Source organism: Rhinolophus sinicus, chromosome 3, assembly GCF_057876585.1.
Source record: "Rhinolophus sinicus isolate RSI-liver-muscle chromosome 3, RSI-T2T, whole genome shotgun sequence".
NCBI classification, from domain to species: domain Eukaryota; kingdom Metazoa; phylum Chordata; class Mammalia; order Chiroptera; family Rhinolophidae; genus Rhinolophus; species Rhinolophus sinicus.
In genome coordinates, this window is record NC_142503.1 from 92,822,627 (window position 1) to 92,849,223 (window position 26,597).

The 26,597-nt window shown below is 48.2% G+C and overlaps 1 protein-coding gene and 1 long non-coding RNA gene across 9 annotated transcripts in view; one reads left to right on the top strand and one right to left on the bottom strand.

Annotated features, from left to right (window-relative positions):
- Positions 1 to 26,597, top strand: part of HIP1 (huntingtin interacting protein 1) — a 143,005-nt gene that overhangs the window by 37,927 nt on the left and 78,481 nt on the right. For 2 of the 6 annotated variants that reach the window (XM_074328416.2, XM_019754954.3), the window contains exon 1: positions 26,354 to 26,507. The exons of the other annotated variants lie outside the window; for them this stretch is intronic. In XM_074328416.2, coding sequence (XP_074184517.2) covers positions 26,490 to 26,507 — 18 coding nt within the window. In that variant the 5' untranslated portion in view covers positions 26,354 to 26,489. Of the gene's footprint in view, positions 1 to 26,353; positions 26,508 to 26,597 lie in introns of those variants that run through there. 6 annotated transcript variants of the gene reach the window in all.
- Positions 18,680 to 26,244, bottom strand: LOC109459989 (uncharacterized). Of its 3 annotated transcripts, XR_012494918.2 has the most exons (6): positions 26,012 to 26,244; positions 25,339 to 25,530; positions 25,106 to 25,170; positions 21,882 to 22,662; positions 20,074 to 20,258; positions 18,680 to 19,645 (listed from the first exon to the last, which is right to left on the bottom strand). It is a non-coding gene; the product is annotated as an uncharacterized LOC109459989 (long non-coding RNA). The 3 variants fall into 3 exon arrangements; XR_012494916.2 differs by lacking the exon at positions 20,074 to 20,258 and having other exon boundaries at positions 26,012 to 26,233; XR_016020741.1 differs by lacking the exons at positions 20,074 to 20,258; positions 25,106 to 25,170 and having other exon boundaries at positions 26,012 to 26,235.

The window sequence follows — 26,597 nt, forward strand, 5'->3', positions numbered from 1 at the left end:
TATCATGTGTAATAAGGGATCTTTTATCAAGTTTTGATCTTGCACAGCTGTGGGAGCCTGTTACCCTGTCTATGGGAAGTCTCTGTGTCTGGTAGTGGATCTTGAAGTCCATAAGAAGGCAGTTGGGAAGAAAAGAAGGATGTGACGTGAGGGGAGCAAGAAAAAGCTCTAACCTTAGAGGGTGAGCTGGAACCCATAAGAATGGACTGGGACCCGTGTCGATTTCTCCTGACTCCATTCCTCCAACTTTGATAAAGAGGACATCATGCAGAGGACTGGTGTTCTTTGTCACAGAGCTAAGTATGCATCTTGCCCAGCAGTTGGAGAAGCTAGAGCTGGAGAAGCTGGGGGCCTGGCTGCTGATCCCTAACAACCAGATGACCCAGCAGATGAGTGACAATGTGCGTGAGCTGCAGCTGTGCCTGGTGCCTTGCACTGACTTCCTGGGCATAAGGGAGCACAGCCGCTTCTTCATGGCTGCCTGCTGGTTCTTAGGTAAAGTGTCTCATGCTGATTTGGAGCTACACAAGGAAAGGAATTCTGGGTAGCGTAGTCCAGTTTAGGTAAGCTGACAGACTATAAATCCATCATAAGAGACTACTTCATTTTTTTTTTTTTGGTTTTTTAAGGAGGTCACAGCCCATGCAGGGATCGAACCGGCAACCTTGGTGTTATTAGCACCACACTCTAACCAACTGAGCTAACTGGCCACCCCCGAGACTACTTCATTTTTAAGCAAGTATTTAGTAGCAGATCCAGGCACTGTTTTTAGGACCTAGGGAAACAATATAAATCAGAGTCCATCTTCATAGAACTTAGGTTCCAGTAGGGAAATCAGACAGTAGCAAGTACACAATGTGATGCTAGAATGTGATAAGTACTATTGAAAAAAATGAGGCTAGTGAGTGTTGGAAGTGGGGGTTGAGTGAGAAGGAGGTTATATTAGAGAAGTGATAAAACCAGCCAAGCAGAGATCATGGGAAATAGTTTTCAGGCAGAGAAAACAGTGTGTGCAAGGACCCCAAGGCAGGAACAATCTTGTCCAAGAAACTGCAAGAATGGCAGAGGAGCTGGAGAACAGTGCGTGAGGCAGAGGGGGGAGATGATGCAGTTGGGGAGCTGGCAGCCAGATCACGCAGAATAGTCATTATCTAACCTAGCCAGTGGTTCCCACGAAGACCGCCCTTGGAAAATGTGTTCCTTTTTTGACCTTAAACTGTCCCAGTGCTAAAAGCATCTCCCTGGGGATATTTGTTGAATATTCTAATATCACAGCTGCCTGAGGCAATGAATAACAGTTGGGGTAAATTATAGAACATAAAGCTTAAAAGGAAAGGCTGAGGAATAAGATGTCCATAGGGGGTTTATAAAAGCTCTGACATCGTCCTGTAATCCATGCACAGGTGTTGGCTGTAGGCATGTTCAGAAAAGACTTGAGAAGGCAATAATCTGCCACCTCTGACTGACCTTGAAGCTCTGTTCAAGTGTGACATGAAAGTTGAGGCAGAGTTATAAATTGCTTGGCTGAGTGTTGAAGGCATGCCCCGACACGCATACAGAGTCCCTTGGCAAAGAATGGGAGATTTATTGATTCCAGGAGGTTAAGAAAATCTCTGTCTAATCATTAGCTGACCATTAAGTTAACCGATCCAAGACTTCAGTGGTCATCATGACATAGAATATAGCCTCGGCAGAATGAGTTCAAGAAAGTCACTAAACAAATAACCACTGCCACAAGCAGCACCACCAGCAAACCCTGTGAGGTGGCAGAATCTGATGTCCAGAGTTGCCACATTAGCTTATTTCACATGTCCTGTTTTCAACAAAAAATATGAAACATGCAAAGAAACAAGAAACTATGATCCCGTATGCACAGGGGAAAAGCAGCAATTAATAGAAATTGTCCCTGAAGAAGCCCAGAAGCTGGAATTACTAGACAAATACTTTAAATCAGCTATTTTAAATATGTTCAAAGAACTAAAGGAAACCGTATCTAAAGAATAAAAGGAAAGTATGAAAATGGAATCTCACATAGAGATAATCAATAGATAGAAATTATAAAAAGGAACTAAAAAGAAAATTATGGAATTGAAAAGTATAATAATTCAAACAAACAAACAAAAATTGCTGGAGGGGCTCAACAACAGATTTGAACAGGCAGAAAAAAGAATGAGCAAACTTGAAGATAGGTCAATTGAGATATTTGAAGAAGTAGTAGCCGAAAACATGCCAAATTTGATGAAAAAGCATTCATCTACACATCCAAGAAACTCAACAAACTCCAAGTATGACAAATTCAAAGAGATCTTCATCTAGACACATCATAATCACAAAGACAAAGAGAGAAAGCAACAAGAGACAGCAACAGGGGTTCCTCAATGAGATGAACAGATGATTTCTCATTAAAAAACAAGCAAACATGGAGGCTAGAAGGCAGTGGGATGACATTATAAGTGATGAAAGGAGAAAAAGAACAGCCAGCCAAGAATTCTGTATTTGGTACAACCATCAAAAATGAAGGAGAAATTAAGAAATTTCTCAGTCTGAAAAGGGCATCTTTAAAAAATTCACAGCTAACATCACACTTGACAGTGAAAGACTGAAAAATGTACCCCTAAAATCAGGAACAAAATAAGGATGTCTGCTCTTACCACTTCTATTCAAGATTTTATCAGGTGTTTTAAAGTGGGCAGTAAGGTAAGACAAAGAAATAAAATGTATCCAGATTGGCAAAGAAGTGGTAAAACTATCTCTGTTGGTTGATGACATGTGGGATACAAGATCGATATTGTAAAACTCAGTTGTATTTCTATACACTAGCCATGAAAAATCCAAAAATAAAATTAAAAGTATAATTTCCATTTATAATACTCAAAGAGAATTAAATACTTAGGAATAGATTTAACCAAAGATGTGCAAGACTTGTACACTAAAATTATAAAACATTGTTGAAAGAAATGAAGGAAGACCTAAATAAAGGAAAGATATCCCATGTTCATGAGCCAGAAGATTTAATATTGTTAACATAGCAATACTCCCCTAATGATCTACAGATTCAATGTAATCCTTTTAAAAATGTCACCTGCCTTTTTGCAGAAATAGACAAGCTTATACTAAAATTCATGTGGAAATTCAAGGGACACGAATTGTCAAAACAATCAAAGAAGAACAAAGTTGGAGGATTCACACTTCCCAATTTCAAAACTTACTACAAAGCTACAGTAATTAAGATAGTGTGATACAGGCATAGGACTAGAAATATAGATCTGGAATAGGATGGAGGGTGCAGAAAGAAATCCATATATCTAAGGTCAGTTTGTTTTTGACAAGTGTTCAGACCATTTCATGGGGAAAGAACTGTCTTTTCAACAAGTGGTGCTAGGACAACTAGATATCCATACGCAAAAGATAAAGTTGGACCCCTGCCTCACACTGTATATAAAAATTAACCCCAAAGGGAATAAAGACCTAAATGTCAGAGCTAAACCTATAAAATATAAAATTCTTAGAACAGGTGTTTTAACGCCATCATCTTCTTTGGCCTAACATTCCCATCAAGGAAATTGGAACTCTCATACGTTGCTGATGGGAATGTAAAGCGGAGCATTCTATGGTATCTGAATTATATCTCAACTTAAAAAAAAAAAAAAAAAAAAAAAAAAAGATTATTCTGGTGAGGAGTGGAGACTGGGAGTTGGGTGGGGTTTAGTCAAGTGATGAACTTGTGGTGCTCTAAGGCCCAAGGGGATGATGGTGGAAAGGAGGGGTGGCCGGTCAGCTCAGTTGATTGGAGCGTGGTGCTGATAACACCAAGGTTGCCGTTTCAATCCCCGCATGGGCTGCTGTGAGCTGCACCCTCCTTAAAAACAACATAAAGGTGGGAAGGCCCAGGACAGGAATTCTTTGGAGAGACTGGCCTCAACAGGAAGAGGGACACTTACCACACTGAGGCAAGAGGGAAGAAGGGATGTGGGCACAGGGGTGGCATTTTAGAAAGCTGAGTCTGTCTTTGGTTTGGCACAGAAAGGATTATGCACCATTGGGAGCAGAGGATGCCTGAAAGCTTCAAATAGCTGTGGGCAAGCAAGAGAACATGGCCTTGGCTTCCAGGGGTACCAGGGGGCCATGGGGCTGGGCGTGCGGGGCTGCTGGCGAGGGAGGCAGTCCTCCTGAATTGTACCCAACAGAGATTTTTGAGTTGGAATATGGGAAACTTGAGATATTCATCCTGTTATTATGGTTCAATAATAATAAGCCATAGCCTGATTTTAATTAATGTTTGTTTTATGAAATCAAAGTAACTAGTCAAGAATTGGCATTGTATTTTACAATCACAATTTACTTTTGAATTGGGTAGATGCCAATGCATTAATAAAAGAGTAAAAGGTAGAACTAATAATAATATTAAACTCACATGGTTTAATTGATTGACAGAAGTTTTTTTATCTTGCAACCATGTGAAGCAAGTTTTATTATTTTCACATTAATTTTCTATGAGGACACGGAAGCGTAGGGAGTTAACACGTTTCTAAGCAGCCTGAAACGAGGTCTTCTAAACCTCACATTCTTTCCACTATTATCCCATGAATCAAGCAGAATACTTTTTTTGTGTATTCAAATTCTCAGGGTGTGTTGCCAAGGTATCTTTTTCCAGAAAGTCTATTTTTGTAAAATGACTTTGATGCTTGCCCATTCCAGTGATTATTTTAAATACCATTTTTTTCCTGTTAATATTAATGCTAATTGTAGGAAATCTAGAAAAGCATTTTTAAAATCCCACTCAGATAACTACTGTTAACATTTTACTGTATTATCTTTCTGGTATCTGTCTAAAAATATACTGCCTATAAATATGTGTGTGTGTATACATATGAGGCCTGACAATTAAGTTCACGAACTTGTTTTAACACTGTTGCTAACCTTTTTTAATATCAGAGGGATTATTTATTATGAATTTGTACCAACTGGACAAACAGTTAACCAATTTTAATATTTGGAAGTGCTGAAAAGGCTGCATGAAAAAGACAACCTGAATTTTTCACCAATTCATGGCTCTTGCATCACAACAATGCACCAGCTCACATGGCACTGTCTGTGAGGGAGTTTATAGCCAGTAAACAAATAACTGTATTGGAACACCCTCCCTACTCACCTGATCTGGCCCCCAATGACTTCTTTCTTTACCTGAAGATAAAGGAAATACTGAAAGGAAGACATTTTGATGACATTCAGGACATCAAGGGTAATACGACGACAGCTCTGATGGCCATTCCAGAAAAAGAGTTCCAAAATTGCTTTAAAGGGTGGACTAGGCACTGGCGTCAGTGCATAGCTTCCCAAGGGGAGTGCTTCGAAGGTGATTGTAGTGATATTCAGCAATGAGGTATGTAGCACTTTTTCTAGAATGAGTTCGCGAACTTAATTGTCAGACCGCATATATACATATACACACACATACACACATATATGTATACATACATACACACCTATATTTATCTTTTTTTTTTTTTTTACAAAGTTGTGCTCATACTATAAACAGTTTTGTGTCCTACCTTTTCACTTACAATGATGTAAGAAGTGGCTTAGCATAACAGTGAAGGTTAATTAGGCCCCGGAGCCAGAAGGCAACGCCCTGTTAGCTGTGTGCCCTTGTGAACGCTACTTACCCTTTTTGTGCCTTAGTACAAAATAGGTTCATTAGAAACTTTAGTACAAAATATGGTCTATCCTATGTACTGTGTACTCTTCTCTAATCCCGGGTGATTTCTGTTCTTGGGATCAGGAACTGCTCTGTGTCTCTAACTCACCTGCTCCCTCTCCCATCGGCCAGCAGGGTCCTTGTCTTTCGTGTGTCCTGCTCACATCCTCTGACCCTTTGCCCTGTGACTTCCACAACGTCCACTCCAACCAGTCACCGCCCCAGAAGCAGCCCCTTTATAGTCTCTGTACAATCTTCCTGACACAGCAAGCGCATCATTGATCCATATCAATAGACTTGCTGTCCCATTTCACTTAAGAATATACATCTTGGGTATTGTTTACATTAGTGCATATGGCCCTGTCTTCTTCTGTTTGTTTTAAACTGCCATAGGAGGCAAGGCTTTTTAAAGCATGCCATGAAACCTAGAAGCTATAAAGGAAAAGCTGATAGATTTGGCTACGTAAAAATTAAAAGCGTTAGTAACAAGAAAAGATACCTTAAACACAGTCAAAAGAAAATGGCCTCCACATGCACCTGGACCTCCAACTCTGCTCTGTGATCCCCTTTCTCACCAGTGACTATTTCAGACCTTCCTGCTCCTCAGAGCTCCAATTCCAGCCTCCTTGACTGCATGTCTTCTACTTCACACAGAAAACCAAAGTCACCAGCTGCAAATGCTCTCTGCTTCCTGCCGTAGGACCTCTCAATATATTTGCACTCAACCCCATCCTCTCCACCTCCCACCTGGTAAAGTGGAAGCTGTCTCTTCCCGTCTGAAGCCAACACAGCCTCATGCTTGGATCCCATCCCATCCCACCTTGCCTTGGTAGGACCGTTGCTCCATTAATGACCTGAGTCAGAAAACTAGAAGTCAACCTGCCTTACCAGTGTTGCACTCTTAGCCCATCCATTATCACGTCCTGCTGGGTTTTGCCGTCCAGATATGGCTGGACTCTTCTCCTTTTCTCTTTTGCTGCTCAGTGTCAGGCCTTGTCATTTCACGCTGGGACCTCACCGGTCCCTGCTTTCAAGCTGGCCACCCTCAGAGCTGTCCTCCATGACCTGCTCGTGTCACCTGCCAGACACCCTTCACTGACCACCTGCCTCCTCCATCGGTCAGTCTCATCTGCTATAGTTTTGGGGTAAGAGCGGTGTGTAAGGAATCCCCTGGTTGGAGGAAGCACCTATTATTTGGAAAAGCTTCCCATCCTATGTGAGTGACAGACTGTCAAGATAGTCTTGTCATTCAAGGTTCTCTCCTCTATGACCCTTGATCGCCCAGCTCTAGACCCATCTGCCCGCATTCCTTACCTTGGACTTTACGTCCCACAACTACCCCACTTCTTCCAAGAACATACTTACTGCCCTACTTCACTGGGGCCCAGACTGCTCATCTTCCACAACTCAGTTCAGGCCCCATCGTCCAGAGGCGTAGCTGGGTAAGTGATTCCCCCCTCTGGGCAGTCTCAGCATCCTGTACAACCTAAGTGCTTCGTTGAGCCGTCTGGTGGCCTGGTTGCCTCTTAGGAAGCTAGTTGGGAGCTGTCTGACTCAAGAAGTGAAACGCACACCACCACTTGGGCCCCAGCTTTGGGTTCCTTCAGTTAATTCTAGGGTAATGGGAAAGGTCCCACTTCCTTCCTTCAGAGCACCTACTGTGATATTGAAACTGCCTTAAAATAACTTATTATCATGTTTGCCTCCCCACTACACTTATCAGCATCTTGAGAGCAAGGACCGTATATTGTTCTTCACGTGGCCTGGCACATACCTAGTGTACAGCTGCACCGAAAAAGAACTTGACAAACCACAGACTGAGTTTATGTTTTCTTGGTCCTTATACCAGAGCAGGTAGTCATAAAGACAATTTATAAAATGTAATTAGGACACGTGTAACTTCCTGTAGTTACATACAAAATTGACAGGCATGCAATACCAGGTGGGCACGCGTGACTTTGCGGCAGTTCATGTGGGGATTTTCACTGAGGAAGCCTCAGTGTGGGTTGCCAGTGTGGTGAGGCTGCAGGATGCCGTGGGATCTTGGCCTGCTGTGCTGGTCTCCCCGAGATGTTGCTCTGTCATTGCCCCCATTCTCTTTCTGTGTCTTCAGTAATTCCCTCTATCCATCCTTTTATCCTACAAATATGTCCACGTGTCCACCCCCCACCTTTGAAACCCTCTGTCCTACCCTACTTTTTCCTCAGGTGCCTCCGTCTGTTCTTTCCTTTCACGCTCTTGAAGGAAGAGTCAATACCATGGCCTCCCCTTCCTCACCACCCACCACTTACTCCCTGAAAACCCCTTGCCCACCTTAGCTTCCAGGACGCCATTTTTCTCTCGGTTCATCCTTCCCTCTCCTTTCTTCCTCTCTGGACATAACTTTGCTTTATTGAAAAGCTGGAGCCCTCCAGTGTGGTCCACCCCTCCTTTTCAGATTTCATCCACCATGACATCATTGAATATTCTTCACCCCTGCCCGCCTCCCCTGACTGTGGCTCACCTACCCACTGTGGCCTTGAGCCCATCTGCTCCTCAGAGACCTCGCTCAGTCATCTCTCGTCTGTTGCATTTCCTACCCATTCCATCCCTTCTGCCTGTGAGCATGTGCAAATCTTCCCCATCCTTAAACACCCTTCTGCCTCCTCTGGATTTTCCATTCCGGTGATTCTCTGTCCGTCACCACCAGCCTTTTCCGAATAGAAGTCCACTTCCCTACCTCCCTCTTGCCCCCTCACCAGTCACTCAATGTCACACAGTCAGACTTAGGCCTGAGTCCCTCTGTGGAAGCTGTTTCCCAAATGGCATCAGACACATAACCTACACTTTTGATGCCTGGGTGACCTTGGGCACATTGCTTACCTTTCTAATTACAGTAATTGTGAGGATGAAATATGACAATGGATGCTCAGAGATGCAGGTCTCCTTCCCTTCTTGAGGTGGGAAGGAGATGGGAAGAAGTGGAGTGGGGTGGACACCAACATAGGGACAGGGGGACACTCAGTGAGACCAAAGCCAAGCACTTTTTTAAAAAAAAATTATTTTAAGTGTGTTTTTCCAGGACCCATCAGCTCCAAGTCAAGTAGTTGTTTCAATCTAGTTGTGGAGGGTGCAGCTCAAAGTGGCCCATGTGGGGATCGAACCGGCAACCTTGTTGTGAAGAGCACCGCACTAACCAACCGAGCTAACCGGCCGCCCCCAAAAGCCAGGCGTTTACGCAGACTTCCAGATCTGCGGGGAAGCCATGTGCACGACTGCCCTAGTTTGACATAACACAGGACCCTCCATGAATGATCTACAGTTTCAACCCTGGGACTGGACAGAAGTAGGAGGAGACCAAATGACCTAAATTACCTAAAGCGGCTTCTGAGGACGCGTTGGTATCACTTGATGTGTCTCTGCCCGTAAATGACTGGCCAGCGGTTGGAATTGTACTGCACTTGCTATAGCCCCTTTGACCGTCACACAGTCCCGCCTTAGCTTCCTTTCCTGCTGTTTGGCCTCCTTCCCTCCCTTGGCTCCCCCCACTGCCCAGCTGCCCGCTTCTAATTCTCCCTCCCTCTGAGTTTCTCTGCTGAGGTAGGACATTCCAAGCCCTCCTCTCAAGTCTAGCAGCTCTTCAAACGGCATCGCATAATGCAGTTGTGGTGGAGTTGGGCAGATGTGTATTCCACCTGCAGTATCCTTTGAAAATGCGGAAGAGGCTGGTAAGCCAGCTGGCAAACCCATTTGGAGTGGTCCAGGGTGCCACTCTTTTTTCCTTGAGATTTTTCTCTGTCAGCATTTTTAGATCAACCTCATTCTTTTTAACCTCTGCGTAGTATTCCTTAGAATTAGAGTGCCCTAGTTTCTTTCAACTTTCTGCTATTGTGGGAACATTTAAGTGATTTTTCACTTTTTCCTTAGGAACAATGCTTCAGGGACTGCCTTCGATCATGGCTTATGGGAGGATTTCTCTAGGACAGATGCCTGGGGGTTAGAGGAGATGTGTATTTGAAGTTTTATTAGATCCTGATAGATGGTCCAGTTCAAAGACCGTCCTGCCACAGGAAAAGCGTTTTCCTTTACGGTGTAATCATTTTGTATCTTATATAAGAAGCTCTTCTCATTGCTAAAGTTATAAACAGATTGTTCTGTATTTATTCTAAGTTTTTAGTTTTGCTTTTCTACATTTGGCTCCCCTTACCCACCATGAGAACTTTTTCCCATTGTGTTGGTACCACTTGAATAGTTTGCTGTTTTTAGACTTGCTGTTCTATTTCCACTGATCCGTATATCTATCTACTCCTATACTATTGCTGTCATGTTTTGTGTGTGTTAGTGCTTTTCAAAAAAATTTTGGAAAAATATATGTAACATAAAAATTCCCAATTTAACCATTTTTAACTGTACTCAGTGGCATTAATCACATTCATAATGTTGTACAATAATCACCACTGTTTCCAGAACTTTTCATCAGCCCATCAGACACTCTGTACCCGTTAAGCAATCGCTCCCTGTCCCCATGTCACCCCATCCCCTGGTAAGCTATTCTGTCTATGAATTTGCATATTATAGATAGTTCGTGTAAGTGGAACTATACAATATTTGTCATTTTGCATCTGGCTTATTTCACTTAGCATAATGTTGTCAAGTCCCATCCACAGTGAATCATGCTATCAGAACTTTATTTCTTTTTATAGTTGAATAACAGTCTGTTATCTATATACTACAATTTGCTTATCCATTCGTCTGTTCATAGACACTTGGGTTGTTTCCACCTTTTGCTTATGAATAATGAACATGGGTGTACAAATATCTGTTTGAGTCTGTTTTGAATTCTCATGGGTATATACCCAGGAGTGGAATTGTTGAGTCATATGGTAATTCTGTGTCTTTTTGTGGAGCTGCCAAGCTCTTTTCCACAGAGATGTGTGACCTCCATCGTCGTTAGTACAAAGAGCCGCCCCTGACACCTGTCCTTCCCCAGTTCTGCACTCACCTGCGTACATTCCCCCTGCCTGGCGCCACGGTGGCATCGAGTAAAGGTTGGACTGGTTGGGTGGGGGGATGGATAGACGAATTCCAGACCACTGGAAGATTGCGATTGTGCCTGATGGTGCAGCAGGACCGCAGGAAGCAGTGTGCCGTGGAAACAGCCTGCAGCCATAATACTGGGGAACGAGTCCAATAAGGGAGCCGAGTGCTGTTTCGTAGATGAGCCCTTTGTTTCTCTGTCTCCGCTCATCTGTAAAAGGTGAGCCCTCCTGCTGCTTCACAGGGTGTTGAGACGAGATGTGGGTGCGAAAGCCCCTTGCTAAAGCCAGAGGCACCCACCGACATAGGGGTTGCAGAGTCCCATGTGTGTCCCAGCACTCAGAATAGGGCCTGGCACATCATTTAAATGATTTCTTGCATGCACTCATTCATACATTCAATCACAATTAATTGAGTGCCAGGCACTGTCCTGGAGGCTGGGATTCAGCCGTGAACAAGAAAGAGAAAAAGGCCCTGGCCTCCTCAACAGCTCAGCGGTCCAAGAACAAGTCCCAATAGACTAAACTCCTTCCCATTCTTTTGGCACCAACGCTAGACTTTTTAAAAGCATAGCGAGAAATACTGGTGGAGAGCTTGTATTTTAAGGAGGGGCTTCCAACTTTAAGGAGAAAATGGATTTTAAAATGTAGAACGAAGAATAGTCCAGGTACTTTGCAAGTCAAGCAGGTCAAGCAGCCTGAAACAACATGAGGGGAAACTTTTTGGGGTTTCTGTGTGAAGAGGAGAGAGAAAAGATTCTAGATAACCCGCACTCACCCACCCAGCCACTGCTACCCCCAGAAGAAATGAGAGCCGTGGCCTCCATGCCTCTTCTTGCAGGAGTTAGGGGTGCATGGGGGGACTGTCACCAGGCTCTCGGCAACACCAGCTCTAACTAGGAATGGTACCCACTTTGGCCCCACTGGGAGACAGAGGTCTGCTTATCTGGTTTGGTCACTGAGCCTGCCCCTCACTCCCCAGAGACCTCCTAGGTGGCCACTAAGCACACATCCCATCCACTGGCTGTCAATCGTCTCGTTTAATCCTGTCCACAACCCTTTATCATCTCTGGGAAACAGGCTCAGGGTGAGTAAGAACTTCAGTCTCGGTCACACAGCTATGAATGGTAGAACCAGAATCCTTGTTCTTACCAGGACACTAGTTCAGCCAGATCCTAGGAGCCAGGCAAAGGGAGAAGCAGCCAGGCTGATGGGCAAGAACTGGCAAGAGACTCTATGTAATAAAACCTGTTAGACCCACCAAGGACATATTTTATTAATGATTAATCACCTTAACAATAAAGGGACCCTTTTGAAGCTCAGAACATTTTATGGGCACTGATAATTTCCTAAGTACTTTTACATGTTATTTTGCACTTGATCCTTATAATAACCTCTTGTAAGAGCAATTTTTTATAATCATTTTATGGATAGAGAAATGGTGGCTCATAGAGAGTAAGATGCCTCAGATTGCACCACTAGCGTGTGTGTGAGGCCTGACGTGTGTGGGGTCTGACAATTGTGGGCAGTGTTTCACAGCCAGTGGTGTTCTCAGAGCAGAGGTGCCCCCAGCCTGGAGGAGGGGCAGGGATTCCTCAGCTTCATGAGTTCACAGTTTGTTTTTTCCCAAACCTTTATTATTCAAATCCAGCATGGCAGTGAATGCAATTGACCTGTATGATTTATTTACCAGTCCTTTCTCCAGAACACGTAATAAACTTCGCCTACATACTACGCCATTTGTTAAAAGGATTGTCACCTCTAGTGATGCCAGTACACTTAGAAATGGCTGAAGTTTTCCTGTGCATATGCTTCAAGGTCTTCCCCTGAAGTTTGGGAGAGCTACTTGCCGTGGGCTGGGCTTGGAATGAGACCAGGTCCCTGCCCTCAAAAGGTCAGCCGGCCCAAGTAATCACACCAGAGCTAGAGCTATGCAAAAAGTGCTGTGGGAAGACAGCCTGCCCAGGAAGACTTCACAGAAGAGGTAATAAGCCTGTGTGTGTTTCTCTGCCAGGGAGAGAGAAACAGAGAAAGGGACGGGCAGCCTTGTAGGGAGAGGGGTCAACTCGTGTAAGGGGCCTGTGGCAGGAGTGAGCTGGGATGCGGCCAGAGCGGCAGCAGCCAGAGGAAGGCCCTTGGGATCCCCCTTGAAAGCTGTGGGTGGGGAGCTCTTGGGGTTTTTAAGGAGGACATGCCTGTTTTTGAATGATGCCTGAGGTGGCAGATGGGGAATCTGAAGATGAGGCGACTGCTGTCCCTAGCGTCTCACCACCTAAGCCCAGGATGCCATGACAGAAGTGGACCCTGGCTCCAGGGTCTCTGCTGAGGCCGGCTGGGTGCTCAGCCTGGGAGGATTTCAGAGGGGCAGGAGCAGACGGAGGTGAAGAGACATGGAAAGAGGGGGCTTCAACCACTTTGATCAGGGGCCAGCTCTAAGACGGTGGCAGGCAGTGTGAGATTCGGAAATCCGGCTCCTCTCCAGGTGCCTCCCCTGCAGGAGCCCTGCTGAATCTCCCCTCCCTGCACGTGCGTGCGCGCTCCTGATTGGAACACCTTTGTCACTTCCTGCAGGAAGATGTCCTTGGCCTGCTGCCCCTTCCTCAGCCGCCCCCAGCCCCTCCCTGGTGCTCCCTGGGTACCTGCACTGTCTTGTACAGATAACCTCCACATTGTCTTGAAATTATCTGAAGTCTGAAACCCTGGTTTTATTTGTCTCAGTAGTCACAGCACTTAGCTCGGTATTGTACATACAGTAGACATTCTATAAAGGTCTACTGGATGGAGCTAGAAGGGAGAGGTCAGTAAAGGCTGGGTTAACATGTAGGGGTGTCAAGGGCAGAAGCAGCAGCCGGGGAGTCAGGCAGGTGTTAGGGAGGCAGTGGGTAGAGGGTGGCCCATGCAAAGACAGGTGATGGCTGTCAGGGAAAGGCCAGATTCTAGAGTGGTCTGCATCTGATTCAGTGGGCAACCAGAGACACAGAAGGCAACATGCGTGCGCTTTCATGCACACGCACACACACAGACCGAGGGATTATAGCGAACTGGCTCACAATGCCATCTGCGAGCTAGAGACCCCAGTAAAGCCGGTGGTGTCATTCAGTCCAGGTCCAAAGGCCTGAGAACCACAACAGTGTAAATCCCAGGCCAAGAAGAAGACTGATGTTCCAGCTCAAGCCATCAGGCAGAAAAAGCACCAAATTCTCCTTTCTTCCACCTCGTTCTACTCAGGCCCTCAGCACAGTGGGGAGGGCCATCTTCTGTGCTCAGTCCACCCCTTCAAATGCTAATCTCATCCAGAAACACCTTCACAGACACACCCAGAAATAATGTGTAGTCAAATATCTGGACACTGTGATCCAGTCACGCTGACAAGATTGGCCATCACACCTGGATAGGTGATTCCAGGATCAACTAGCACTGGGAGCACCTCTGTGAGCCGTGCTGTGGGCTTCCGTTTGCATTAACCCCTTTAACACCCTGAGTGGATATAACCCATTTACCGGAGGGGAAACTGTCTCAGCAGTCACACCTAAAAACAGGTAAAGCCTCTTTACACTCATCCTTGACAGATCTTGGGTTGTAAACACAAAATTCTGTAACTTGACTTCTTTTCCATCTCAGGCCTTCTGTGGCCTCCTGTTCTATCCTACTCCAATGTACTGTTTTAAATGATGATTATTACTGACAGTAATAATTAACACGTGTATGGTACTAGACTAGAAATGATTGCCAACTCTTACATAACACTAGGTATACCAGGCAAGTTTCTAGGGTTTTACATACATTAACTAGACATGTTTTGTAGATGAGGAAATGGAGGCACAGAGAGTTTGAATGACTTGCCCAAAAGCACACGTGGTCAGGGTTCCAGCCCAGGGTCTCATCTGACTCTCCCAATGATCTGCCCAAGGCCATACAGCAAGAGCTGGAGGTAGGACTTGAACCTTGGAGACTCTGATTTAAAAGCCTCTTAATTCAGCCTCCTTACTCTGCCTTCAGATCCTTGGGATATTTTTTACTGTGAAGAGAGTCCTTGAAGACCCTCTCACTCCTTCTCACGTGGGCCCAGTGCTCATAGGTGCCCCCCTGCCCCATTCCGCCTGTGTGAGCAGCTGTCTCCTACTAAACGGTGTTTGTACAGAGCCCATGTCCTGGCTCTTAAAAAGAAATGTGTGGGATGAATAAGCACCTAAAAATAGCTCAGGATCAATTTTTTTTGGTGGGGAGGGGGGGCTGTGTTTTCCTTTCTCTTCCCTCTTCTCCCTCCCTCTGCCCCTAAGGCTCATAAATTGCTGCTGGTTGACAGCTGGGCCAGGCTGGCTTCCTGTAAGGCTGTAATAACATGGAATTAGCCTGGCTGCCGCCCTCTCCAGAGCGGAAATGCCGGCACTTGGTCACTACAGACATCTCTGAGTTGATGCCTCCTGCCCTGGTCCACGCCCCTGGGACAAGTCTTTGCTTATTAGAAATTGGGCAGAGACAGATTTCTGGACTTGTCCACCAGGGGAGGAGCAGTGGAAAAACCTCTCCAAGTGAGAGGCTGGCAGCTTCTAGGCTGGGCCATTTGAAGGTGCCCAAAATTCCTGCCTCCAGGGAGGAGCCGGGCGGGCAGGGGCAGAGAGCCCTGGCAGCCTGGGCCTCTGAGCCGAGGTTTCCGGCCGTCTGCTGACTCAGGGACTTGGCTGAGTGGCTCCCATCTGTCTCGGTGCCTCTAACAGGCCCCCTCACCCCCTCCGGCCACCCACAGCCTGCCTGGAGAGGCTTTAGAAATCCAGCAGATCTTTGCGTCCCAGCAACTTCTAGCTAAAAGTGGCATCCTAAGATCTGGCCCTTTCTTCCTCAGCCTGGTTGATCATATGGGTTCTGGGGATATGCTGGGTGTTCCGTGGAGTTCAGCCATGCCTGGTTCTCTCGTTTTTCAATGAAATCAAATGTGTGGAAAGGTTCCACAGATACCTGTTTAATGTGGGGGGTGGTGATGGCAGTGTAAAGAGAGAAAAGAAATCTACCAAGAGCAAAGGGTTCAGAGGTCCCTGCTTACACTGAGCCTTTGGAAAATTCTCGGTGGAAGCTCAGAGAAGTGATAAGGGAAGTGCCACACTGCCTGTCTTCCATACCCTGGGCTTCAGCCAGGACTGGGGTCTGGGTTCCTGAGCCCTCGCAGCTCAGGTGTCCCCAGTCTTCTTGTACGCATGCGTCTTCTGGGGGAGCTTTAAAATGCTGATGCCCAGGCTGTCCCCAGGCCAGTTGCCTCAGCATCCCTGGGGCAGGGCCCAGGCTTCCCAGGTGTGCAGCTGGGGTACAGAGCCAGCACTGGCAATAACAATCTCCATTCTCCTCCACCCTCTGCTTTGCTTCTTAACTTCCGATTTCTCAAATTCGGAGGTGGGCATTGCCATGCCTGAGCCCATATCCTACATAACAGGGGCTTAGTAAGTAAGTGTTGAGGGCTGCTGTGATGATGATGATGTAGGCCACACTCCAAGGCTAGAAGCATTCAAAAAGTGCTTTCCTATGACTTCATTTGAAAGTGTCCCTTACTAATATTGAAGGATCAGTTTGAAAGTTGAACTTAAGGTCCAAAAGTTCTTAAAAAACAAGAGTTCCCCTTAGCCCATGGCCAGCAAAATGGCTGATAGATCTACTGCCTTCCCCAGGGCCTGGCCTGAGCTGGGTTCTCTGCCTTGGGACCAAACGAGCCTCCCAAATGGCTGTCCTGGCTCCCTTGACTCACAGGTGACTCCCAAGCTGCAGTGTGTCCACTGGGCCTCCCTCTGCACCTGGTCAACACACAGTGCACACTTCATGTAGTGGGGACGACATCCCTCCCCCCGCCCTGGAGAGCAGGGTCTTCATTCCCCTTAACAGTTCCACTTCCTCTTAGTCCCCAGGGTCAGAGCTACCTCTGCCCCTCCTTCATCCCTGCAGCTGGTCTCATCTCTTCCCTTGCTCCCTTCTTGAAGCCCTGGCCCCAATTCCAGCTGCTGTCATCCTGGCTCACCCCGACCGCCTGCAGCTGCCAGTCTAGTTCGTCCGGAGCCTCGCAGCCCAGTGGCTGGCCTCAAACACCGGTGGGCATGAGAATCTACAGGCTGGAGGGACCGTAGGAGGCACCACTCGCCCCGCCCTCCACTGTTTGACTCTTCTCAACCTTGCCAGGTGCTCTAGCCAGCCTCAGCCGGAGCTCCGAAAGTGGAGGCGCACAGCCCCACTTCACCTCTCGACTCCGTGTTTGCTTCCCATCTGGTGGCCTGTCTGGCTTTCCGTTGCCTGCATGGCAGAGGCTAAGTGTTCCAGCCGGAACTCCCCATGAATCTGCTCAGTGAGATGTGTCTGCTTCCGGCGCAAACGCACTTGGCCTGTCCCACTCACCACCCTTGGTCACACTGCCCCTTGTGGTCAGCCCTGCTGCCCGGTCTTCCTGCACATGCCCTGGTCTTCCCAGCCCTGGCCTCCATTCACACCTCCAACCACAAGCTGCTCTCCTGGAACCCTGGGGATAGTGGCATGTCCATGTGCCCGTGGCGCCTCCTAAACGGGGGCCGGGACAGTTGAGCGATGAGCCAGCAGGGGCCTGGCAGCAGCCCTGCACTGCCTGGCCCGTCTCATCCGCCTGAAGTGCCCGGGAACTCAGGGAACACTTCTGGTTTTCTCAGTTTGAAACTGCTGCCTGCCCTTTATGTGGTCCATTTCCTCTGAAGGGAAGAACAAGCACATTTCTGGGGTGGCTTAGCTGCTGCAGCAGCTGAACTCCCAACAGGAGCCACTGGTAAGCGGGCGTAGAATTCTAGATTTCCAGGTTCACAGATGATAAAACCGAGGCAAAGGCACACGGGCTCATGTCCACTCAGTGCCAGAGTGAGACCTCTGGCTGCTTCCCTAACAGGAGGGGACCTTTCCCGACACCTTCCTGGCTCCTGCATAGGTGCCCTTAGTTCTGAAGGAGGCCTGATGATAGCAGAGCACTTGACCTTTCCCGGCTCTAAATGGCACTTCACACCTCACGTCATTACTCTATCTTGCAGTTCCTCTGGTCCCCAGGGACAGCTCTGACATCCCTAGCTGGTGCCCAGAGAGTGCCATGGGGCACACATGTCCCAGCTGATGGAGAGACTCCCGTGGCCTTGTTCCTAGAAGGCAGTGATCTGAGCCCCTGCCACGCCCAAGTTTACCCTGGAGAGTGGGCCGTGGATACAGAGAGAACACAGGGCATCTGCAGGTGGACGGCCTGTAGCAGTGTGGGGACAGGGCCAGGAGTGTGGGGACAGGGCCAGGAGTGCAGTTCCAGGCTCTCGCCCTCACGTGGAAAGGTGCTGGCTCAGGTAGTAAATGGCCATCAACTGTGATTGGATGGCCATCAGCTGTGGCTAGTTGGCCGTCAGCTGTAACCAGTGAGCCATTGCCACTAATATAACTGCTGTGGTTACGCTAGCAGAAAATGGGGGCTAGCAAGAAGATGGTGGCTGAGCTAGCAAGAGCGGATTGCAGTTCGCAGGGCGGATTGCAGTTAGCAAGTGAGGTTGGTTGGTTGGCAGAGAAGTGGACGGCAGGTTGCAGATCGTGTGGCTCCTACTTCCTGTGTCTCCAACCCAGCCGCCAGCGAGACCATAGTGGTGTGACTCCCCTATCTATGGTTCCGTGGGTGTTCCTTTTTGGCCTCACCATATCCTGCGTTCTTGTGTGGGGAGCGGGGACAGAGACCCTGCATGCCACCCTGCATGCCAAGCAGTCACTACCTGGGGACCTCAGGAAGTCACTAGCCCCTCTACAACTCAGTGTCCACATCTACAGAGCGAGTACCATGAACTGGGAGGCTTAGATAGGACAACGCAGGCAGAGCGCCCAGTCTGCCGCCTGGCACGTTGCAGGTGAGCTCCTTGCTCCTGTGAGCCCTGTGGTGGGGAAAGCACTGCACAGGTGTTGATTAGGTGGAATGCAAGCTGAACACAGTCACTGTGACCACACATCAGGAACTAAGTCTTTATGGAGCAGGTGCTCAGAGGCCAGGTGAGAACCTGTGTTGGGATTTGGCAGCCCTGCGCCTGCTCATAATGGAGATTTACGGAGATTACCACCGATGCTCCTGTTTGGGCCATCGAGTGAATATCAACACATGTCTGGCTGGTCTAGGTGAGGAGAGGTGGTGGCCCATCCACAGGGGAGCAGGGGTTCCTGGAGGCACCTGGCTGTGGAGTGAGCCCAGGATTGATCAGATGACGTAAGGACCACAAAGGATAAGGCTTCGGGGGCAGCTGTGGCAACTCAGAAACTGAGATCCAGGGCTCAGAAGAAACATCCAAGTGGGGAACCTGTGTGCCACCAACGGTCCCTGCCAACCTGCGGCTTCCCCAAGAGAGCTGTTCAGCTTCAGTTTATTGTTACCATGTCACCAGTACCTGGATACTGACGTTCCCATAAAATGAATTTTGCATATTGAAAACACATAACTAGGATTCTGTATAAAATTAGAGGTATGTTCCAAGAGGTCAAGAGAAAGACTTCCCAGTGGTTCCATCCGAAAAGTTTGGCTGAGAAAAGGTTGAGATGGAAGCTGAACCTGTTCATAACGTACAGCATCACTGGAGGAGGTGGGAAGTGTAGTCCCTACGTAGCAGCTCACTCTCTTTTCTAGCACTTTAACTCGAGGGTCTCCCAATTGCATTCTCTGCATGTCTTTTACTTCACTTCATTCCCCTGTGGCTATAGGATTTTCTTGGTCACATCCTAGTATCTTGTTCATTGCTGACAGCTTCCTGCCTAAGATGCAATCATTTTCTTTCTCCCTGGTGTTTTATAATTAGTGCAGGCAGACCTCGGAGATGATGTGACTCCGGTTCCAGACCACCACGGTAAAGCGAGTATCTCAATAAAGTGAGTTGTAATCTTTTTGCTGGTGGAGGGTCTTGCCTTCAATTTGTAAACAACACAGCATCTGTGAAGTGCAATAAAGCAAAACGCCATAAAACGAAGTGTGCCTGTATTTTTTTTAACCTCAGTTTCAGAATTTGGGATACCTGGAACAATGGCAGGTATCTCTAAAATACAGGCTTGTGTAGGGTGTTAATGATGAAAACTGTGTTCAGGGGAAATGTTTAAACTACTTAAGGAATGATTTCTTAGGGCCCAGCCTTGCATATCCATAGCAGATAAGCCTATACGGCAGCACACAGGGCGCTAGCAGAAGGAACGGGATTGAAGTCCGAGTGCCCAGTGTCTGGCTCTGGGAATTTATGCAGATCACCCAGGGCAGGGAAGAGAAGGCTGCCAAGTTCCATGTACTCACAATTAATTCACAAGGCTTTAGAATGAAGAAAGTCAACCCCATAAATAAAATTTCTCGCTAATAATAGTTTAAATTACCTGCCAACCCTGGTGGACGTAGGTATGCCAGGGGCAGAGCAATGCCAGGTGCCAGGGACACTGTAATGTGGCTCAGCATGAACCAGCCTAGGGGCTCCAAGTGGGGCGTCTGGAACACATTGCCTGCCTATTAGCTGCGCGGCCCTGGGAAAGTCCCTTAACCTCTCTGGGCCTTGGTTCCTTATCTGTAGAATAAGGATAACAGTAGTACTTAGTGTACAGGGTTGTTGTGGGGAATTAACAGAAATAAAACTTGTAAAGTTCCTGCTACAGTGTCTGGCACACTGTAAGAACTCAATACATGTTACCAGTTATAATTCACCGCATGACACAAATGTCCCCTCTCCCCCCAACAGCACCCACCTCCCCACTTGCCACATGATGCTGTACCCCTCAGGTCTTCTGAGATACACTCTAGGTCTAGGAACTCTTGTGTTTCTTGAGGGCTTTTTTCCCCTCCACTTTTAAGTGTAATCATGCCCCCACAAAGAGAGGCAGCGGAAGGCTTTTCCCACTGGAGTCAAAGTGACTCATAGAAAAGGCCACTCTGCCCCAGGAAAGCCCAGTGGAAATAGTCTGTGATGGAGCCACTAGGATTACAGGCCATGCTGGGACCTCACTCTCGCCAGCCAAGGCTCTGTTTGCAGGACGTCCCATGGGAAGGGTAGCAGTCACTCAGCTAGTGGCTACCAGCTAATATTCTCTGCTATTCAGCTGGGTGCGGTCAATGGCTTTAATTACTTTTTTCTCCCTATAAGCCTACTTATTTACCATCGTTTTAATTAGAATGACTACTGTTATCCTTGGTTTTTTTATCCTTTTTTTTCCTTATGATTTAAGCTTAAAAAAAAACTTATCCAGAACTTTTCAGGCTCTCGCCACCAGGTAAATGGAGAGACAAGTGTGTGGAGCCAAGCCTGGGACCAGCCTCCTACTGTGCCCTGTGCTTTAGATACATTGGTTTGCTTAATTCTCACATCAACCCTGGGAGATATAATATTTATTAGCCCTACTTTTCAGGTTAAGAAAACTGCAATCCAGAGAGGGTAAGGCACTTGCCCCTATCTAGAAAGTAATGGAGCTAGAATTCAACTTGAGATCTGAGCCTACACTTTCTTTCTCTTTTAATATTCATCTTTACAATGCAAGTAATAATATTTCATCTCATTCTCCTTACAAAATATTAAAACACTATAGGCAAAGCTAAACCTTTGGACCTCCCCTCCCCACTTCAATGCCTTCCCCAGGTTTCAATTTCACACTCTTCTACAGCACCTCACCTGTAAAACAGGTGTTGTGATAACAATACCCATTCTATCTGCCTTACCCAATTTTTAAAGGATCAAATGAGATAATGGACTTTTAAGTCCTCTGCATATGCTTATTGTTAGTGGCAGCATAGTAACATACATTACATAAGGCCCTTTTTTGGGAGTATTGTTTAGTTTAACCTTTGTTTCTGGCAAGTAATGGAATCTCAAACCTCTGGAGTACTCGATAAAGCCCAGCCCTGAGCCTGGCAGCCGGGATCTGTCTGCGTGGTATTTATAAGGCTAGGCTGCAGAATCACAGTTCTCCAGTAGGTGTCACCCGCTACCAGATCACGCCCACGGCACCTTCCTTATAGGCCTCCTGAGTCCATTCCATACTTTTTAGTTGATGTTAAGGGTGGAGCTGTGATGTGGGTATGGAATTCCGGCTAGAGAGAGCCCTGAGGCTGGTAAGGTAGGAGCAGGGCACTTGGATGCAAGGCCAGTGAGTCCCAGCCTCTACCTGAGGGAGCTCACAGGTGAGCCCAGGGCACGTACCATTCCTTCCCAGGGTCATGCAGGCTGTATCCACATCCAGGAGCTCTCCATTGTAGGAGGGACTCCCAAGTGTCTGGATGGGTCGGGGAAGGCTTCACAGAGGTGACATCTGAGATGGGTCCTGCAGGGTGAGAAATAATCTTCCAAGCTGAGGAAGTTAGGAAGGGCATTCCAGGAGCATCCTGTGTACTTATGAGAAGTTTGGTGGGCCAGGACCTCACTGATGGGGCAGAGGGGAATGGGTGGGAGGAGGTAGGCTGGAATGCAGGGAGATGAGATCAAGTTAGTAAGGAAATTGAGGGGTAATGAATCATAAAAGAGGTTTGTTTGTTTCTTCCCATTTGTTTGTGACTCCCACTGGGGTGGGCCAGTGGGGAGTCACAATTAGATGTGTGTAAGGTGAATCAGATAGGAAAAGTACTGGAGACAGGGAGGCTAGGAGGCTATTATTGAGTCTTAGCCAGAGCTGGAGCAGTTGATATTGGGAAGGAAGACACAGATTGGAAGCTATTTGCCAGAAAGAATTGCATGGATCTGAGGCCTCATTAGATGGGGCGGAAGAGGGGGTTGACAATGGAGGAATTAAAGCTGACTTTGAAGTTTCTAGCTTGAGCAACTAAGTGGAGGTGGAACCATTAGTTGAGATAGAAAACACAGGAGGGAGAACAGATCGTGAAAATAGAGGGAAAAGAAAACTTATCTTTAGAGTCCTTGAGTCTGAGGTGCCTGTGAGCCTGAGACCCCTAACATCCGGTAGGCTGTTGGGTACGGTGGCCTAGAGCTGGTGAAGAAAGGACAGAGGAGCAGCTGCAGGGCCCCAGCATTCTTATTTCTGGTCCCAGTTTCTCTGTCTGATTTATTCAAAAGAGGCTCCCCCAGCCTTAGCCATTGGCCTACGGTCTCGTGGTGATCATACATGTTTCAAACTGCTTCTCTCCCCACCTGCTCAGCTAGAAATGTGTTTCCTGAGACCCGGGATCCCTTGTGGCACAACCACTGTGAAATGGGGAATCCTCAGGCCCCTTCTCATCACCTCATCTCTAAATCTGAACCTGTCTGTGGTAGGAAAGGCAGGCCCCAGAGATGTTTGTGTGCTGGGAGGGCCTAGCAGGTGACAGGTTAGCCCAAGCAGGGAAGCTGTTTGCCCCCTATCTGTGTGTATGTGTGTGCACGTGTGCATCCATGCACACGAGGTCGGACAACTAAGTTCACGAACTCACCCTAGAAAAAGTGCTAAATACCTCATTGCTGAATATCACTACGGTCACCTTCCAAGTCCTCCCCTTGGGAAGCTCTGCGTCGACGCCAGCACCTAGTCCACCCCTCAAAGCAATTTTGGAACTCTTTTTCTGGAATGGCCATCAGAGCTGTCATTGTATTACCCTTGATGTCCTGAATATCATCAAAGTGTCTTCAATATTTCCTTTATCTTTGGGTAAAGAAAGAAGTCATTGGGGGCCAGATGGGGTAAGGAGGGAGGGTGTTCCAATACAGTTACTTGTTTACTGGCTAAAAATTCCCTCACGACAGTGCCGTGTGAGCTGGTGCATTGTCGTGATGCAAGAGCCATGAATTGTTGGTGAAAAGTCCAGGTCGTCTAACTTTTTCACGCAGCCTTTTCAGCACTTCCAAATAGTCAACTTGGTTAACTGTCCAGCTGGTACAAATTCATAATGAATAATCCCTCTGATATCAAAAAAGGTTAGTGACATCGTTGCAACAAGTCCGTGAACTTAATTGTCAAGCCTGGTATACATGCTTATATGTATTTGCCATCCCCACCCTCCCACCCCCAAATGGAGCAGGAAAGTAGGCCGGTTCCTGGCAGGCCTCTCCTTTTGCCATCACATGAGCAGTTCCAAGGAAAGCCTACAGAGAGGGTAGCCGCAGGGAAGGGGCCTGTCTGGAACCATGATGCCAGCCCTCAATGACCTTTGGGCACTGTAGTCACTTCCTGTGGCTGATGTAACAAATTACTATAAACTTAGTGGCTAAAACAGCAGAAATGTATACTCTGATAGTTCTGGAGGCCGGAAGTCTATCATCAGTATCACTGGGCCCGTCAAGGTGTTGACAGGGCCACACTCCTTCTAGAATCTGTTCCTTGCCTGTTGGCTTTTGGTGGCTGCCAGCACGTTCTACCTTGTGGTATATCACTCCAATCTCTGCCTCTGTGGTAGTACACTGCCTTGCCTCTTCTGTGTGTGTCAAATCTCCCTTTTAAAAGGAGACATGTGATTACATCTAGGACATACCCAGATAATGCAGGGTCATCTTCCCATCTCAGAATCCTTAATCATTCCTGCACAGTCTTTGTCATACATGATGGTGTTCACAGGTTCCAGGCATGGGGACCTGGTATCTTTGGGGGCCATTATTCAGCTGACTACAGGTAAGGTGTGTGAAAGTTCTTTCATTTGCCCCTTACCACCTGCACGTGAAGTGGGTGTCACTCTCCATTTTAGCAATGAGCAAATGGGCTTTGTCAGCCAAGGTGCTAAGATCTATTGGGAGACATTGACCTACTGATGAACCTCAGGTCTAAGAGTCCATAACACTTTTTCAACATATAAAATTTTTTCAACATATAAAATTTATCCTTTTTTTTTCTTGAAAAAAGATGGTGGTACGTTTAATCAAGCAGATAACCTAAGCCTCATTTCTGCATGGGGTGACTCCTGCTGGTTCACCAGTCCCTGGGCAGTGTTGGAGGATGAGGAAGCTGGGGCGTACTTCCCTCCTGCGTGCCCCCACCCCCTCCAACCTGGTGTTTGGGTTCACTCTTGTGCACGAGTCAGCAGATGGGACTGTGGGAGCCCAGCACGCCAGAGCGGACCAGGACAGTCCTCCCTATTTCCCTGGCTGGGGCACAGCTGGGCAAGAGCTGGGCTTGCAGGGACAGCCCTACGATGGGGCAGGAGGGTCAGTCTGCAGTCTAGACTCGGGGTTAGACAGAGAGCCCTGGACCCAGAGAACCTGAAGGTTCTGAAGAGGACCTGCAGCTGACAGACCCTTGACGAGGCTCCAGAGCCAGGAAAATAACCACAACGAAAGCCCCGTACATCCTTGTATGTCTGCGTTTACATCTTTTATATGATGTTCTCACATGCCCCTAGGAGGCAGGCAGAGAAACAGTCCCTATTTCATCGACTGAGAACTCAAATGTAAAGGGGTAGGGGACATCCTAGTCAGCCACCAGACCTGGGGTCAGCTGGGGGACTTACCAGTGCTGCCTTCTTGGCCCCTTGGTGTGGGCCAGAGGGCCAGGGTTGTGGATGGGTGCCGTCACCTGTTCATGGGAAAGGATTTTAGAAGCTGGATGCTCTGTGGCAGCCTGAGAAGCTCTTGTTGCCTTGGGCTGCCCTGCCCTTATTGAAGTTTCTCCTGCGTGCCATTCCCTGCCAGGGGTGTGACCTGGGGCAAATCACTCCCTTTCTCTGGGCCACAGTTTTCTCACCTGCTTTGTAACAGGGTTGGTATAAGTTGTCTCATGCCTGCGGTAAACGGGCTGTGCCCAAAACCTTCTGGCTCATCTGAGGATTTGTAGCAGCCTGTGGTGTTGAAACCAGAGGCTTGGGAATCCAGCTTTTCTCTGGTGACTGCCCGGAAAGAGCGTTTGCCAGTCCTTTTGCACTACCAGCTGCGTCCCCTGCAGAGAGAAAGGAGTGTCTGCCGCCCATTTCTCTAAGGGCAGAAGAGGTATTGAAGACTGGGGATGGGATGGAACACTAGGGATTCTGGTTTGAAAGGAGCTCTGCGTTCAGGGCTGATAATCATTTGGAAGCCAGTTTCCCTCACTTTACGAGGGGCTGGCACTGGCTCACTCGCGGGGGACCTCAGGGCCTTCCGGGGATACCTGTTCCACTTCCTTCATTCGCCCATCTGTTGGCAGACCCCAGACTCATCCGGGCGTCCCCTCCGGATTAGCCGCGGGAGGCAAACAACCGGCTCTGAATTCCGCCTTTGTCCAGTGAAGCCAAGTGGGGAGGGGCCGAGCAGACCCCCTGCCCCCACTGGAATGTCGGCTCGCGTCGCCCCCCAGCCCTCCCTCCTTTTCAGTCGCCTCCCTCGCTCACTTCCTGAGTCCCACTGATCCCACCGAACACGCACACACGCACGCACACACTCACTTTGGCGGGCCCGGCGGCCTTGCTCCGGGCTGGGCGATTCCGGCCGCCGGAGCTCGGGGAGAGGCGACCTTTTGTTATTCAAATCACACTCGCCGCGCGCCGAGCCGCGGAATCAGACCCCGGGATCGGTCCTTTGGTTTCCCCACCCCTACCGGGGAGCCCCCAACTGACTCAGGGATTCCCCAGCCCCCGGGGGCTCGCCGCGCCCGTCCGCCCGCGGGGCCGCGCCTCCCCCGCCCCTGTTGCGCGCTGCGGCTCCGCACTCGGCCCCCTCCCCCTCTCCGCCTCCCTTCCCCCTCCCCTTCCTTTCTCCGGTCCAGCCTCGGTCCTGCCGCTGCCGCCGCCGCTTTTCCCAGTCCGCGGGGGCCCTGCCGGCCGCCCTCCTCGCAGCATGGCACCATTGGGGCTGGATTAGTCGGGAGCAGCATTTGGGGGGAGCAGGATCTCAAGGGGTGGGGGGTGCCCTGCAGCCTCGGTCATGGATGTGAGCAAGATGGTAAGTGAAGAGCAGGGGCTCTGCCCTGGAGCCTCCCCCGCCCCCCCTCACTTCCCTCTCTCTTTCCCCCTCCCAGTCGGCTTGATACAC